Genomic DNA, 15,929 nt, shown 5'->3' on the forward strand with positions numbered 1-15,929 from the left:
CGGTCGCGCGCGCGCGTCCGCGCCCCCTCGCGCGCGCGCGCCATCGCCTCGCGCGTCGTCGCGCCCTCGCGCGCGCGGTCGCCCGTCGTGGGCGATCTCCCGCGCGCCGTGCTCCAATGAAAACGTCGCGCGCGCGTCCACGTCAGATCTCCCACCGCGCGCACCAATCACACGACGATGCGCGCGTCCACGTCAGATCTCCCATCGCGCGCACCAATCACACCGCGATGCGCGCGTCCACGTCAGATCTCCCACCGCGCGCACGAATCACATCACGATGCGCGCGTCCACGTCAGATCTCCCACCGCGCGCACCAATGAAAACGTCGCGCGCGCGTCCACGTCAGATCTCCCACCGACGCCACCGCGCGTGGCGCCGACGGGAGATCTGTGGCGCGGACGGGAGATCTCCCGCGTGGACGAATCAAAACGCTCGACGCGACCGCCGCGTCGCGCGCCACCGCGCGACGCCCGCGCGACGCCCGCGCGCGTCTCCGCCCCGCGCGCGCTCTGGGCGCCCGCGACGGGGGCGACGACGACGTCGCGGGCGCGCATGGCGCTCGGCGCGGACGCGCGCGGCGACGGGCGCGCGCGTGGGACGACCGACGACGTCGAACGGAACCCCGCGCGGGGGCGCGGCGACGGGGGGGCGTCGAGCGCGCGCGGGGCGTACGCGGCGGCGATGGAGGCGCTCGCGCGATGGGACTTTGGTATGGGGTGGGAGCGCGCGGCGGCGCGGTTTCGAGGCGTCGCGGACGCCGCGCGAGAGGCTCGGGACGCGCACTTGGAGTGCGAGGCGACGCTCATCGCGGCGGAGATCGAGGCGAACTCGGTGCGGCGGTTGTTTTCGGTCACGGAGGCGGCGGTGGCGCGTTCGAGCGTCGATGCGGCGGCGTTCGAGCGCATGACGCGTCTTCCGCTGCGGTTGGCGCTCGAACTCGGGGATGCGATTTCCGAAACGCGCGCGCACTTGGTCGTCGGCGATTACCACGCGCTCGTCGGGAACTCTCTCTTGGCGAACGTCGAGGCCGCGATGGAACACTACGGATTCGCGCGGGAGCTCGCTCGAAGCGCTAAGCTCTTGCCGTTGGAGATCGAGGCGTTCCGTCGCATGCGTTGGACGATGAGCATGAAGGGTGACATCGACGCCGCGGTGACGCTTTCGCGTGAGATCTTACGCCTCGCGCGAGCGTACGAGATCAAACGAAAGCGAGGTGAGCGTCGCGCGAGGAAGCTGAAAGAAAACTGGTACTCTGAAAATTGGTACTTTGGAGGTCACGAGAATCAAGAGTTGTACGCGCTCAAGGAGCTCGCGTGCGCGCTTCGAGGAGAGAGATGCATGCTTTCACGTCCGAAGACGTTGAGCAAGTATCAAGACGACGCGGTGAAGACGTTTAAAGATGCGATCGAGACGCTCGAAGAGCACTGGGGTGAGGTGAAACAGTCGTTCGAGACTGACCCGCAGGGGGCGGTTCTCATGCTCAGTCTTTTGGCGCACCTCGGAGACATCTACGACAACGATTTGGATCACACGCAGGCGAATCACGAAGCGGCAGTCGGGTACAGGACAAAGTACGAAGCGCTGGGCAAGAACGTTTTGGGTCCGCACGTCACGTGCAAACTGTGCGACAAACCGGTCGGAGGTCTCTCCGTGGAGGACGCGCGCGTTCGCATGACGCACGCGTGGGACGCGAGCCATTTCGAACACCATTTTCATTCGAAGTGCTACGACGGCTTTTTCGAGAAGAGCAACACGTTGGCGTGTCCGTGCTCATTTTCATCACCGTGACATGTAATCCTAAGTTATCGTTGAGATATCTGTAAGAACTTTATCCCATCACTCTCGTCAACGTCAACCTCGACATCTTTCCAATTTTAGATTGACGCCCGTCTGCACACGTTGACTCCGACGCATGACCGCGGAAACGTCCACCATTCCCACATCGCAATGGTTCGTAAGAGCCTGAATCTGTTCTAGTGCTCGTGCGGCGCGCGTTGACGCTCCCGCTCGCCCACGTCGTGACTGACTTTGCATTTTACGCGCCGCAGCGCCCTGGGAAGCGCGCAGAAACTTGAGCGCCGTAACGGCGCTCTCGTGGCGATTCCACACGTCGTTGCGAAAACAGGATATAAAGCATCCAACGCGTACGGCTCCAGAGCTTCGTTCACGGCCGAAACGACGTCTGCATTCTTCCAATCTAAAGTTCTCGGCGCCGCTCGAGATGTCTCCTGCCGCGGACGCAAGTCGCTCATGCCTTACGATCCGAACGCCCCTCGTAACCGCCCTCGGGAAAGCCTCCGGAGCGTACACGGCCAAAGATTCGGCCCCGCCTGCCCCGAACAGCGCAAGCGCGAGCGATATCGCGGTGCCAGTTCAATCTCCCTCGCCGACGGATCCATCCACCAACCGTGGCGCACGACGAACCAAATCATGCGCCCAACCGCCGCCGTCGTCGCCACCACCGGTCTAGATAACCCCGGTATTTCCTCCGTGATCGCAAGACGCGAGCACGCCCGACAGCGATGATGTTCACGCTTCGAAACGACCGCCATTGTCCCTCTCTGTGCTCCACGGCTGATGTCACACACATTCCACGCTGCGTGCTCTCTGCACACACGTCCACCTCCGCCACTCTCCGTCGCTCAGCGCCCGCGCTTCGCACGATGCGCGACGACGACGACGCGACGTGCGACCGAGGTCCGATCGTCGATGACGTCCCGGGAGGGTTAGAGTTCCGCGCGCCGAAGAATCGCGCGCCGAGTGGAAATTCTTCTCGTCCGAGCCAAGGAAGTTTGCTCGGGTTGCAAGCGCTCGCGGCGCGAAAGCGGGCGGAGAAGCGCTCGAGGGATGACAAAGATGGCGATAATGATCACGGTGACGATCGGGGGGCGTCGCACGGGCACCTGGGGCGGGCGTTCGGGGAAGAGCGGCGATTTAGGGAGCGGCGGGCGGAGACGCCGAGTCACCCGGGCGGCGTCGATACAAAGGCGCGAGAGTCGATAGATCGACGGCGACGCGAGCGCGGTCGCGGGATCGGAGGATATGATGAACGACAGGATCAGCGAGGCGGCGAGCGCGGCGGTGGGGGCTGGCGAAGCGGCGGGAGAGACGGCGAGTGGGAGGAGACGCCGAGTCGCGGACGTGATGGGCGAATGATGACGCCAAATTTTCACAGGGAACGGTCGTGGGACGACGTCGCGGCGCCGCCGGCGACGGTAAAAAGCGGAATAAGGACTGGAGCGGCGAGCGGGACGTCGAGTCAGCGCTCGCACGCATTGAGATTCGAGATGGATACGCCGGCAGCGACGCCGTCGTGGAAGTCGAATTCGTGGGCAACAAACGCGATTGCGAACGCGAACAAATTCGTCACTGAGGGCACGGTAGTGGCAGAAGAAGACGTGGGCGCGCCCGTACCGGACACGGAGGCCGAGAAAGTGCTGGATCGAGCGTGGTACGACGACGACGAGGGTGGCGGCGCACACGGAGACGCGCACAATCCGTTCAACTCGAGCGCGCGCGATGAGGCGCGATATGCGAAGAAAGAACAGGAATACGCCCAACGCTTGACTCGACGCGATGGATCGAAGATGTCAATGGTGGCGTCGCGGCGTGTAAGCCAGCTCAACGCCGATTCCAACACATGGGAAGAGAACCGTATGATGACCTCCGGCGTCATTCGCGCCAAGGAGATCGATCTCGATTTTGACGACATCGAGGAGAACCGAGCGGTGCTTCTCGTTCATGACACGAAACCTCCATTCCTAGATGGTCGTGTGGTGTTCACCAAGCAACAGGAGACGGTTTTGCCTGTGAAAGACTTGACGAGCGACATGGCACAAATCGCGCGCAAGGGCAGCGCCTTGGTCAAGGAAGTCCGCCAGAAACGCGAGGAGAACAAGGGTCGCGACAGATTCTGGGAAATGAAAGGATCGAAAATGGGATCAATCACTGGCACGACTGAAGCTGAGAACAAAGAGGCCGCCGAGAACGCCGCTGCGGTGAAAGATCGAGACGAGGACAGGCCAGACGTCATCGGAGCCGATGGCGAAATCGACTTCAAGGCTGGCGCCAAGTTCGCAGAACACATGAAGACTTCGAAGAGCTCGGCCCAAAGCGAGTTCGCGAAAACGAAGACGTTAAAAGAACAGCGTGAGTTTTTGCCCGTGTTTGGCTGCCGAGAGGACTTGATGCACGTCATACGCGAAAACCAAATTGTTGTCGTTGTCGGAGAGACGGGGAGCGGTAAGACAACGCAAATGACACAGTATATGCATGAGGAGGGATATTCCACCTTTGGCATGGTAGGTTGCACGCAACCTCGTCGAGTGGCAGCGATGAGCGTCGCAAAGCGCGTCAGCGAAGAGATGGGATGTGAACTTGGTAAAGAGGTTGGTTATGCCATTCGTTTCGAAGATTGCACCGGGCCGGACACGATAATCAAGTACATGACGGACGGCGTCCTCTTACGCGAGACTCTCCGCGAGCCGGATTTGGATATGTACAGCTGTATCATTATGGATGAAGCGCACGAACGTTCGCTCAACACTGATGTTCTCTTCGGTATTCTGAAAAAGATTGTTGCTCGTCGCCGAGATTTCAAACTCATCGTCACATCTGCGACGTTGAATTCTGAAAAGTTCAGCAACTTCTTTGGATCTGTGCCAATTTTCCACATTCCCGGGCGGACGTTTCCGGTGGAAATCATGTATTCCAAGACTGTCGTCGAAGACTACGCCGAGGCCGCGGTGAAACAAGCGCTTTCTGTGCACCTCTCCTCCGGACCGGGAGACATTTTGATCTTTATGACTGGTCAAGAAGAAATTGAAGCGGTGACTTACTCGCTTGAGGAACGCGTTGCTCAGCTCATGAGCGAAGGAACGTGTCCACCATTGAACGTTCTGCCGATATACTCGCAACTTCCGAGTGATTTGCAGGCTAAAATTTTTCAGGATGCAGAGGACGGGAATCGAAAATGCGTCGTCAGTACGAATATTGCCGAGACATCTCTGACGCTCGACGGCGTCATGTACGTCATTGACAGCGGTTATTGCAAGCTCTCCGTGTTTAATCCACGCATGGGTATGAATGCCCTGCAAGTGTTCCCGTGCGCGCAGGCCGCGGTCAATCAGAGAGCAGGTCGCGCCGGTCGTACGGGGCCGGGTACGTGCTATCGTCTGTATACGGAGTCAGCGTACAAACACGAAATGCTCCTCTCCGTCGTGCCAGAAATTCAGCGCACCAACCTCGGCAACGTTGTTTTACTGTTGAAGTCGCTGAATGTTGAAAATCTTCTCGATTTTGATTTCATGGATCCGCCTCCGCAGGAGAACATCTTAAACAGTATGTATTCACTGTGGATCTTGGGCGCGTTGGACAACACAGGTGGACTCACGAAGCTGGGTTTGAAGATGGTCGAGTTCCCGGTCGATCCGCCGTTGGCACAGATGCTCATCAAGGCCGAAGAAGCTGGGTGCTCGAATGAAATGCTCACCGTGGTATCGATGCTCTCCGTGCCCTCTGTTTGGTATCGACCGAAGGATCGCGAGGAGGAAGCCGATGCCGTTCGCGAAAAATTCTTTGTCCCGGAGAGCGATCACTTGACCATGCTCAACGTCTACACCCAGTGGAAAAACAACAATTACAGGAACGAGTGGTGTAACAAGCATTTCATTCAGGGTAAAGGCCTTAAGAAGGGTCGAGAGGTTCGAGCGCAGCTCGCGGACATCATGAAGTCGCAGAAGATAGAGCTCGTGAGTTGCGGACAGGATTGGGACGTCTGTAGGAGATCGATCGCGGCAGCTTACTTCCCCCAAGCGGCACGTCTCAAAGGCATTGGTGAGTACGTGAATGCTCGAAACGGAATGCCTTGTCATCTTCACCCGAGCTCGGCGTTGTACGGATTGGGATACACGCCCGATTACGTCGTATATCACGAACTCATCATGACTTCGAAGGAGTATATGCAGTGTGTTACGGCCGTCGAGCCAAGCTGGCTCGCTGAGTTCGGTCCGATGTTTTTCACTCTCAAGGAGAGCCATTCGAGCATGCTGAAATCGAAGGCAAAGCGAAAAGAGGACAAGGCTCGAATGGAGGCTGAAATGCAAGCCAAACGCGACGCGGAGGAAGAGCTGGAAGCCGCTGGTCGCGTGCGCGAGGAGCATTTGCGAGCGAAACAACGAAGCCAAATTGTGACACCCGGGATGAGATCGTCCGCTGGAACGCCGAGCGTGAACTCTGGAAGCTCTTCGTTGCGGCCGGGTTCAAGCGTTCGGCGCGGCCCAGGTGGGAAGACTCCCGGTAGACGATTTGGACTATGAGAAATGTAGCTATAGCCAACGTTTTGATATTTAGAAAATGCTAATTCGTTCTCAGTTGTCTGCCACCGCTAAGCGCTTAAGGTGGTCAAGGAACACTTGCAAGGACACGTCATCTGTGAAAATGATATCCGATCCGCCACCCATTGACGCGCTGCTATTGTACGTTGCGCTCGGATTCAGCTTCGCCAGCAAGAACCGCGCCTGCGAACCGTGTTGATCGCAATCGATCAATCGCGGTACAGGAAATCTACTGGCGAGTATCTGATCCGCCTCTACCCTGGGCGCGGCAAGCAGCTCCTTGAACGCCACGTGCTCTGGTTGGTCTTGATAGTTTGCCTTTCTCCACTGCGCGATAGTCATCCCGTGAAACACGACGACAGTAAAGTAAGCATCGAGCACCAAGATTCGATCCGCAGCGATCGAACAAACATCTAACAAAACCGGCTCTGGTGGGCCGTTGAAGCTGTACGACGTCAGCGTGGGCTGAATCATCACCAGCGAGTTGTAGACATTTTCACGCTGTAAGATCATTCGGAAATACGCAGTCTCATCCGGCGAGTTATTGAAAACTTGGACAAACTGTGACCGCCGCAAGTTGAACATGAACTGAGGATATATGCTAAACTGCGGCATAAGCTGGAAAGAATGTGGATCATCCTTTCTGTAGTTGCCAAAGCGCTGGCAGAGCGCGATGAGCTTGCGATCGAGCCAGCGCGTGGCCGCCGGACAATCCGTCTCCTCTTCCGTCTCCATCTTCCACGATAGCTGTCGAGCCACGAGAACGGCCGCGGCTTCTTGATCGAATCCAGCCGCGATGTCGTTTAAGTTCTGACCGTCGGTCCATCGTCGACTCGTTGTGATGACACGCATTCTCGACTCGCCGTTTGGAAGCGTGAAGGTGCAAAGGAACTGCACGAAGAACTGTTGTGCGTGCTGACCCTGCATCGCCATCGATTGCTGATCCTTTCCACCCGGGTTCGCGACCTCGAAGTACACCGCGAGCGAGGTCTCGTTCGTTAGCGTGCACATCTTCCATGCTGTCGTGCCGCCGCTGCCGATCGGCGAGTCACTCACCGCGCCCGGCAAGCCTTTCCTATCCAACGCCGCGCAAGGCCCGATCACGCCCGAGGTCTTGACGTCGCGACTGGTCACCACCTCGAACTGGCCGTTATACGCAATTCCGAGCCCGCCTTCCGTATCTGGGGCGAACAGTTTCAAGAAGGACGTCTTGAAGACGGTGTGCGAGAACGACTCCGCTAATACGACGTTCCCGCCCGTCTTCTCGACGCATACCTTCATCTCGGCTAATCCAACCTGGTCGAGCGCGCATGCGAATACATCCAGGACGTGACCGTTCGCGCACAAGTTGACGGCCACCTGCTCGTAATACTTTTTCGCCTTTGCGTAAAATGGCGCCGCGCCCTTGACTATGTCCTTGTGAGATCGCACCGCCTGCTCCATGTCCTTCGCCACGATGGTACCGCCGCCCTCGGTCGCGGCGCCGCCGGTGAACAGCATTGCCCGCGCGCTCTGACCGATCGCACCAGTCGCGAGCAGACACGAGGCCACCATGAGCGCCGTACCTGTGCACCGAGCGCGTCTGCACGAAGGCAACGGCGCGAACGCGTCTCGATTCAACTCCTCGAGAATCGCCGAAAGCTGAAACTCACACTCGCTCAGGGGCACCAAAAACCTCGACGCTGGCATCGCCCCATTCACGTGCCCTTGCGCCGGTTGCCCACGCGCCCCGTTCACTGCCCGCAATGGTCCACCGCCGAGCGCCAACTGATCCTTAACCTGCTGCGTCGTAAACTCCTTATTCCCTCGAAACACGTACGACTTCGGACAACTCTCGAACCCCAACTCATGCACGTGCACGTGCGTCCCGAACGTCACCAACCCCACCCTGGCGTCTTCCGGCATCAGACTCAAAGCTTGCGTCACCGCCTGCTTCACCGCTCTGAGCTCGTCCTCCTCCACGCACGCGTCCACGACAAATAGGTACCCGCTCCCGCTCGCCACACCGCTCGCCCTCGACGGCATCGCGTACTCAATCGTCGTGTAACTCGGGAACAACTCCGCCGGCAGGTTCGTCTCGGACAATCCACCGTAATGCGGTGGAAAATGGTTCCGCGCGTGACACAACGGACACACCCAGATCTTAGACGCGAAATCCACCCTAGCGTACGGATTCAGCGCCCCCCCGCACCCCTTACACCGCACCGGTTCGTACGGTACCTTTGGCACGACGTCTTCGGCGATCGCTTTCCTCGGCGTGACGACGGCACCGAACGGGACGACGCACTTCGTCATCTCGGCGCGGCTGTTCGCGACAACGTTCCACGAGAAACGCGCGCCGTCTCGAGCCTCCAGGGCGCCCCAGTCCACGGCCTGGGGCGCCGCGTGGGCGCCATACGCTTGATTCCCGTCGTACCCCTCCATTCGGTGCGTGCGCGCGATGCGTGCGCGCGCGGCGACGCCGTGTGACGCGATCGATCGCACGCTCGGATGAACGATTCAATCTTGTCTCCAGTTTTTCATTCCAAAGGTAAGGCGTGAAATCACCATTGAATGTCAAAGGCGCGCCTTTCGAATCACCGGTCGCGCACGCGCCTTTGGATGACGCGGCGCGATGCGACGGGCGGTGCTCGAGCGCTTCGGCCGCGTCGACGCGGGGCAAACGCGCGCGATCGATGCGCTCGTCAGGGCGCTGACGAGTGATCCCGCGGATGGGCGCGGGGTGTACCTACACGGCGCCGCGGGACGCGGAAAGACAGCGCTCGCGGGCTGCGCGCTCCAGACGCTCGGACGAGAAAAACGAGCGAAATCGTGGCATTTCCACGCGCTCATGGCGCACGCGCACGCGGGTACGTCCCGAGAGGGTTACTCGAGCGATGGCTTCGCCGCGTTCGGCGCACGGTTGGCGAAAGAGAGCGATGGGGTGATTTTGGTGGACGAGGTGGAGATTTCAGACGTCGCGGACGCGATGGTATTTAAGCGCGTAATGGAGGGATACTTCGCGAGCGGTGGGCGGATGATAGGGACGTCAAACTTTGCACCTGAGCGGTTGTACGCCGGGGGGATTAATCGAGCGAATTTCGCGTCGTTCGTGGAGACGTTGCGAGAGCGCTGCGAGGTTGTCGATTTGGATGCTGAGTGTGAGGCGGTGGATTACAGACGCCTGAACGGCGTCACGGCGCCGGAAGTTGCGGACACGGTCGTTGTGGGGAACGACAACGACGCGCGCGCGCGATTGGAGCGCACGTGGGCGAGATTTGAGGCGTCGACGTCCGGCGACTCCGTGTCGGACGAGCTGGACATCCGTGTCGCCGCCGGTAGGACGATTCGTGCGAAACGCCGTATCGGTGATCGCGCGGCGTGGTTCACGTTCGATGATATCTGTGGACGACAGTCTCGCGCGGCGCCGAGCGATTACATCGCACTCGCGGAGAAGTTTGCGATGATTTGTGTCCAAAATGTGCCTCGATTGCCGATGTCGAGTCAGGAGAACGCCGCTCGCCGCTTCATCAACCTGATCGACGTCTTGTACGAGCGTCGCGTTGTGTTCATCGCAAATCTCGCGACGGTACCGGATGAACTCTTCAACGAGTACGAAACTTCCTCGTTTCGAGTGCCGGATCTGTCGACACGCGAGCGCACACGTGTCGAGAGCAATTTCGCCGCCGAACTCTCGGTGAGCTCCAAAGGCGGATCCTCCGGTCGATCCACCACCGTTCTCGCGAACAATACTGAATGGAGCGCCACTGGACGCATAGGTGCATCACTCGCAGACGCCTCCGCGAGTAACTTCACCGCCGCCGCTGCGCCTCGAGCGAAATCGAGGCTCGTGCACATGTCCAAGGCGGATTATTTCCGAGACACGTTGCCCATCCTAGCCACCGCGAACGTCTCTCGACACTAGAAAAACTAGCCATTGGCTCGATTCAAATTCATCATCTTCGACTCAACGCGTCTCCACTGGTCGAGCGCTTCGCAAACGCACTAAACATCCTCCTCGCCCGTCCACGCTCCCTCGGTGGTTAAGGGTTCTCATGTTCCCACTCGCGCCTCACATCGCCCCTCGCGCGCGATACCGACCATGTTCGCCATCTCTGCCGCCCCCGCGTGCGTCCGTGACGCCGCCCGCACCCGTGTCGCGCCCGCCAAGCGCTCTCGCGCGACCTCCGTCGTCGTCGCGAGCGCGCGAGCGACGTCCGGTGACGTCACGCTCGATCGCCGACAGTTCGTCCGCTCGTTCGCGCTCGCCGCGGCGACGCTCGGCGTCTCGGCGCCGAGAGAGGTGCGTTGACTTAGTTATGAAGCGATACGCGAAGCGAGAGGGAGCGATTTCTCGTTGAGCACGTCGGTAAAGGCGTCGATCGAGCTGATTCTATCTGCGAAGACGCTGGAGCGCGCGCGCTGCGACAAAACCTTTCGCACGCTCGCGGTCGAGAAGACATTAACTGACGACGCGTATCTTTGTGGATCTTCTTTCATAACGCAGGCGCGCGCGTTCCTCGGATTCGGTGAAAGTAAAGAGGCTGCTTACTCCACGGACACGAAGGCGATCATCGAGCAGGTAAAGGCCACGTTGGAGATGGCGCCCGGCACCGAGGGACGGGAGGAGTCCATCAACAAGACGCGCACAATGACGAATGCGTGGGTGGCGAAGTATCGACGGGACAACGCGACGACGGGTAAGCCGTCGTACGGTCAAGTGTACAGTGCGTTGAACGCCGTGAGCGGTCACTTCAACAACTTTGGCACCAAGTATCCGTTCCCGGCGAAGAGAAGAGACCGCGTGTTCGACGAGTTCAAGTCGGCCGAGCTCTTGCTCGAGCGTGGGCGATAAATTGGCGAAGCGGCGAGTAATATCCAAGACAGAATCTTTGTTTGAATATCTTTCGACTCTCATTCACATTGAGCTGAAACGCGTTGCGAAAGAAAAAGAATAAAAGTAATCGTCTTGATCGAGCGCGCTATAATCACTTCGAGGCGCGCTCTTCGAGCTCGCTATCGATCGTCATGAGCGTCCTGACGAGGAAGTCCTCGCATCGCTTCTTCAAAGTCGCCACACACGCATTCTCTCGCGGCGCGTGCTCGCTGTTTCGGTCGCTCACCTTGACCTCGCACGCGCACTCCTCATCCTCGACGCCGTCCCTCGAGAACTCTGGTACGTGAACCGTGCCCTTGATGATCACCTCTTGTTCATCATCACCGCCACCGCTCGCGAACGCGGCCTCCCAATTCAGCGTCAACTCGAAATCGAACCCGCGTCTCGGCTTGCCTCGAATCATAACCACGCTCGCGTCGCCCTCGCACGATTTCACCCCGACGATCCTCACTCGCGCATCGGCATCGATCCCATTTCCACCCACGAGTTCGAACGTCCCGTTCTCCGTCACCAGCTCCTCAATTCGAGCCTTGGCCCAAATAGTGTGTCCGCGTTCTTCCCACGTCCCCGCCGCGTTCCACGCGCTGATCTGCGTCGACGACACCTGTCTCGACAGCGCCTCCGCCTCCTCCGACGTGATGCGCTTCGCGTATTAACAGCGTTTACGCCGCGTCAGTCCTCCGTTTACGCGCGCGCGATCGTCCACGCGCGTCGATGTCCGCGTAAAGAAGTTTCTCTTCGCACCTTCGCCTCCGCCTTCGGCGCCTCCCCCGCGTTCTTCCCGTGCCAGTAGTGGTACGACAGCTCCCCCTTGGCGCGCTGCGACGCCTCCGCGGGCGTGGCGCCGTCGGACGCCATCGCTCGCGCGCGTGCGCCGCGCAGTGTTGGGAAAGAAGATTTCATTCGCACAAAGCTACCGCAGTGCGCGTCGCGCGACGCGCGCGCGCGCCATCTCGAGCGCGGCATCGACGCCGAACGATGTCGCGCGGAGACACGCGCGATCATCGAGCCGACGGCGCGTCCACGGGGTCGCTCTCGAGCGAAGATTCGTCGATTCGTTCGTGCGGTGCGGAATCATCCTCGAGCTCACGCGCGCGTCTGTACGCGACGCCGATCGGGTCCAGGCACGGCTACGCGTGGCCGCGTCCGGGGCGCGGTCGTCGTCCGGGGGACGTCATCTTTTGGCATCGACGGGCGCAGGAGTTTTTCGACGCGGCGTTCACGCACTGGGCGGTCTACGTCGGGCGCGTCGGGGTGTGGGACGAACGTTTGGGGACGTGGCGATGGACGCGCGCGGGGGATTCGCACGAGATGTGCGTGGAGTGCGTGGTGCATCTCTGGGGGGCGCCCGAGGGGAGCGAGGATGGAGTGAATCGGGACATGGACGAGAACGCGGCGTGCGTGCTGACGCCGCTGGAGGACGTCGGCGTCGATCCGAGATGTGGGAACGCAAAGTACGACGCGGAGCGGGCGCCGTTGCGAATTGGTGAGATCATGGATCGCTGTCGATTGGCGGTGGATCAGGGGTTTTACGAGGGGCGCTACGGCGGGTACTGCGTTCGGTCGAATAACTGCGAGCACTTCGCGACGTGGGCGCGATACGGGGCGCGGATGAGTCTGCAGATTGAAAACGTGGCGGGTAAGGCTGTGCTCGCCGTGAGAATGGCGGCGTCGTTAATGCGCGGCCTTGCCACCGGGACGCCGCGCGCCAGAGACCCCGGAGAGAGCCAGAGCGCTAACGTGGCGAAGCACTTGATAATGGGCACGCGCGTGAGCGAGAACGACGACGCGGAAATCGCGCGTGCTGTTCGCGACATGCACGACGACCGAGAGCCGGTTTATACCGCCGCAGAAGACGTGACGTATGTACTTGATTACCTCATCGATCGCGTGGACGTCGAGATGCAGGAACGACGAGAGAACGAGCAGCCGCAGTGGATGACGTGGTCGTCTCAACCTACGCCAGGACAAGAGTTACTCGCGACGGTCTCGTTCGGTCGATCGCGTCCGAGCACGCAACGCCCTCCAAACGACTCGATCGATGAGGAAGTATTGATCGACGCGGCAGATCATCTCGGAGGATTCATTAGACAAGGCGCCTCGAGCGTGTTCAACTTACTAGGTGCGCTCGGAGCAGAGTTGACGCGTTCGAGCCGACGTCCAGAGCCGAATTTAGAGTCGAATGACGATGAAAACGTGGCATAGCGTTGAAAATAGATTAGTACTGTAACACGGCACCGTACGGTAGCAGCATTGAATACGGTACGATCTGCCAGTACATTACATGTTATTTATATTCCGCCGACGAATCCGTATCCCGCGTCGACGACGATTCCGTATCCCGCGCTTCGTCTGGCGCTTCGTCTCCGCCTACAACCCTGAACAATTTGTCAACTTGTTCAAGCAATTGTAGGATTGATTGGATCGCTCCGCGCCGATACGTGCTTACGATTTTGGGAGCCTGTTGTCCTTCGAAGAGGGCATCTAGCTCGTCGATCAACGCTACGAGCTCTCCTTCGATGCGCCGGAGCTCGTGCGCATTCATTTCCTCTCGCTCGATTTGAAGAATTCTCAATTCCATCTCGGCAAGACTCTCTTTGATGCGTCGAATTTCCGCGAGCGTCACTTCTTCTTTTCGCGCACTACTCGTCGCCTCCGCCTCGTCGCCTCTCGTCGAGGTGGTCTCCGAGTTTCCAGTTTCTTCGCTCGTCAGCGGCAGCGCAACCTCAGTCGTCGCGACGTGCGCGTCGTACGGTATCGTACTCTGCGATACCGACTCTTCACGCGAGATCGAAACGCTCTTCTCCTCAACCTCCATTAATCGCCGTCCTCTGACATCCGCCAGTTGCTCGGCTCGCCTCGCGCGCAACGCGTCGCGCAAATCCGGGCGCTTCCGCTCCACGTACCCCTCCAGCGACTCCGCCCCGAGCCAAGCCTCAACACCGCCCTTAATCAACACTTCAAACCCCTCTCGACTCTCCAGCGCCGACGAGAGCGCGCACCCATCGCGCGCGAGCGCCGCCGTCGTCGGGTCGGCGTCGTACCGCGTCAACAACAACCTCACGAATTCAACCTTTCGACATCTCACCGCCTCCGTGAGCAGCGTCAACCCCCGTCCGCGCAGGGTGTTAAACTTCATCGAGACGATCGCTCGATCGCCGTACGCCTCGATCGCCGCGTCCACGTTCTTCGCGTACGTCTCGAGATCGTTCTCCCGCATGTTCGCCACCGCGAGCAGGAGGTTCACGCACGCGCTCGTCTTCCTCGGCAGCGCCCGCGCGAGGGCGCCGAGGTCGAACGCGCGCGACATCGCGCGCGTGGACGTCGCGCGCGGTGTCGCGCGGCGTCGCGCGCGCCGTCGGGCGCCGCGCGCGTGGGTGTCGCACATGACGAGTCACGACCCGTCGACGGAGGGACTCCAGGAAAGGGGAACCAAACCGTCGCGCCGGCACATCGCGCCTGGCGATGTTCGAGACGCTCGTTCGCCCGCGCGCGGCGCTGAGCGACGCCTCGAATCGCTCGGACGAGCGCGCGCGGACGTTCTCCAAGCCGTTCGCCGAGCTCGACGACACGCGGTCGACGATCGAGCTCCCGAGACGCGATGCGATGTCGAATGATTTCGTCCGAACGCCCGCGGCGCTGCGGCGACGGGTGGACGCGCTCGACGCGTTCGGAAGCGCGCGACGCACGGACGCGTACACGCCGGGAGAGAGCGACGGGAACGCGCGAGGGACGGAGGAGTTTGATCGCAGACGGGCGCTGACGCCGTACGCACGGGGGGTCGAAAGACGATTCGAACGCGCCGCGTCGACGACGGATCGCGACGGAGGAGAATATTACGCCGGGAAAGATGCGAACGGTGCGCGAGGGGCGGTTATGGAGGTGCTGCTGTGGCGCGACGCGGCGCGCTCGGCGATACACTTTGCGCTCGGAATGACCGCGCTCTTGTGCGCGCGTCTCGTCCCGCGGTCGACGGTGAGCGGGGTGAGCCTCGCCGCGTACGCCGCGATGACGTACTTGGCGTATAAACACGTGTGGGCGGTGATGTTCCCTCGATTCTCGTACGGATTGGAGTTGAACGAGCGCGCGGTTGGCGACGCGGCACAACGGTTGGCGACGTCCTTCAACGCGTGGGCGCTTAAGCACAGAGGCGTGCTCGCAGGTACGGATAATCGCGCGGTGTTTCGCACGTTTCTAGCGCTCTACGCCGTCAGTTCTCTCGGGCACATCATGTCGGCTTGGGCCGTGATTACGACGCTCTGGGTCGGCGCGTTCGTCGTGCCGCCGTTCTTCGACGCGTACAGATACCCGCTCACCAACATCTACGCCAACACGTACGTCTTCGTGTCGTCTTGGTTCAACTCTTTAAGCGCACCGAAGCGATGGATAGGCGGTTTGATTGTGGGCGGCGCGACCTTTCGCGTGGTCAATCTCAAAGCGCGTCTCAGTCTCTCCTTTCTCGCGTTGGTCGCGATGCGGATGTTCCGTGAGACGCATGTCAAGGAGATTGCCGCCTTCGAGAACATCGTACGAAGCGCGTCAAGACGCGTCTCTGGGACCATGCGCGAGTTCGCTATGGTTCTCTCTCCGGTTGTTCGCCACCGAAGATGATTGTAATGCTGTTGAAACGATGGTGACCAGCTTTTTGTAACGATACGATCCGCTAACAATCTGACTAATTTACATGGCTACCGGTACCGGGTACGTTGCACACCTAT

General features: G+C 60.2%; 10 protein-coding genes across 10 annotated transcripts; 7 read left to right on the top strand and 3 right to left on the bottom strand.

Annotated features, from left to right (window-relative positions):
- Nucleotides 1-552: 552 nt before the first annotated feature.
- On the top strand, nucleotides 553-1,788 carry OT_ostta08g03290 (unnamed product; the record flags this gene model as incomplete). The annotated part of the gene is made up of 1 exon (XM_022983635.1): nucleotides 553-1,788. The coding sequence occupies one exon, from the start codon at nucleotides 553-555 to the stop codon at nucleotides 1,786-1,788; it is 1,236 nt and encodes a 411-aa protein (XP_022841033.1).
- Nucleotides 1,789-1,912: 124 nt separating this feature from the next.
- OT_ostta08g03300 (unnamed product) lies at nucleotides 1,913-2,526 on the top strand (the record flags this gene model as incomplete). Its single annotated transcript, XM_022983636.1, has 2 exons — nucleotides 1,913-1,944; nucleotides 2,049-2,526. The coding sequence occupies 2 exons, from the start codon at nucleotides 1,913-1,915 to the stop codon at nucleotides 2,524-2,526; spliced, it is 510 nt and encodes a 169-aa protein (XP_022841034.1).
- Nucleotides 2,527-2,663: 137 nt separating this feature from the next.
- OT_ostta08g03310 (Helicase, C-terminal) lies at nucleotides 2,664-6,317 on the top strand (the record flags this gene model as incomplete). The annotated part of the gene is made up of 1 exon (XM_003080842.2): nucleotides 2,664-6,317. One exon carries the CDS (start codon nucleotides 2,664-2,666, stop codon nucleotides 6,315-6,317), a length of 3,654 nt encoding a protein of 1,217 aa, XP_003080890.2.
- Nucleotides 6,318-6,368: 51 nt separating this feature from the next.
- Nucleotides 6,369-8,759, bottom strand: OT_ostta08g03320 (Zinc finger, Sec23/Sec24-type; the record flags this gene model as incomplete). The annotated part of the gene is made up of 1 exon (XM_003080843.1): nucleotides 6,369-8,759. The coding sequence occupies one exon, from the start codon at nucleotides 8,757-8,759 to the stop codon at nucleotides 6,369-6,371; it is 2,391 nt and encodes a 796-aa protein (XP_003080891.1).
- A 190-nt stretch (nucleotides 8,760-8,949) lies between these two features.
- Nucleotides 8,950-10,239, top strand: OT_ostta08g03330 (ATPase, AFG1-like; the record flags this gene model as incomplete). The annotated part of the gene is made up of 1 exon (XM_022983638.1): nucleotides 8,950-10,239. One exon carries the CDS (start codon nucleotides 8,950-8,952, stop codon nucleotides 10,237-10,239), a length of 1,290 nt encoding a protein of 429 aa, XP_022841035.1.
- A 177-nt stretch (nucleotides 10,240-10,416) lies between these two features.
- On the top strand, nucleotides 10,417-11,169 carry OT_ostta08g03340 (Twin-arginine translocation pathway, signal sequence; the record flags this gene model as incomplete). The annotated part of the gene is made up of 2 exons (XM_022983639.1): nucleotides 10,417-10,617; nucleotides 10,822-11,169. The coding sequence occupies 2 exons, from the start codon at nucleotides 10,417-10,419 to the stop codon at nucleotides 11,167-11,169; spliced, it is 549 nt and encodes a 182-aa protein (XP_022841036.1).
- Nucleotides 11,170-11,302: 133 nt separating this feature from the next.
- OT_ostta08g03350 (Activator of Hsp90 ATPase, N-terminal) lies at nucleotides 11,303-12,069 on the bottom strand (the record flags this gene model as incomplete). The annotated part of the gene is made up of 2 exons (XM_003080846.1): nucleotides 11,303-11,854; nucleotides 11,956-12,069. 2 exons carry the CDS (start codon nucleotides 12,067-12,069, stop codon nucleotides 11,303-11,305), a joined length of 666 nt encoding a protein of 221 aa, XP_003080894.1.
- Nucleotides 12,070-12,189: 120 nt separating this feature from the next.
- Nucleotides 12,190-13,416, top strand: OT_ostta08g03360 (LRAT-like domain; the record flags this gene model as incomplete). The annotated part of the gene is made up of 1 exon (XM_003080847.1): nucleotides 12,190-13,416. The coding sequence occupies one exon, from the start codon at nucleotides 12,190-12,192 to the stop codon at nucleotides 13,414-13,416; it is 1,227 nt and encodes a 408-aa protein (XP_003080895.1).
- An 82-nt stretch (nucleotides 13,417-13,498) lies between these two features.
- Nucleotides 13,499-14,521, bottom strand: OT_ostta08g03370 (unnamed product; the record flags this gene model as incomplete). Its single annotated transcript, XM_022983640.1, has 1 exon — nucleotides 13,499-14,521. The coding sequence occupies one exon, from the start codon at nucleotides 14,519-14,521 to the stop codon at nucleotides 13,499-13,501; it is 1,023 nt and encodes a 340-aa protein (XP_022841037.1).
- A 155-nt stretch (nucleotides 14,522-14,676) lies between these two features.
- Nucleotides 14,677-15,822, top strand: OT_ostta08g03380 (Reticulon; the record flags this gene model as incomplete). Its single annotated transcript, XM_003080850.2, has 1 exon — nucleotides 14,677-15,822. One exon carries the CDS (start codon nucleotides 14,677-14,679, stop codon nucleotides 15,820-15,822), a length of 1,146 nt encoding a protein of 381 aa, XP_003080898.2.
- Between the last annotated feature and the right edge of the window lie 107 nt (nucleotides 15,823-15,929).

Source organism: Ostreococcus tauri (genome assembly GCF_000214015.3).
Source record: "Ostreococcus tauri WGS project CAID00000000 data, contig chromosome 08, whole genome shotgun sequence".
NCBI classification, from domain to species: Eukaryota; Viridiplantae; Chlorophyta; class Mamiellophyceae; order Mamiellales; family Bathycoccaceae; genus Ostreococcus; species Ostreococcus tauri.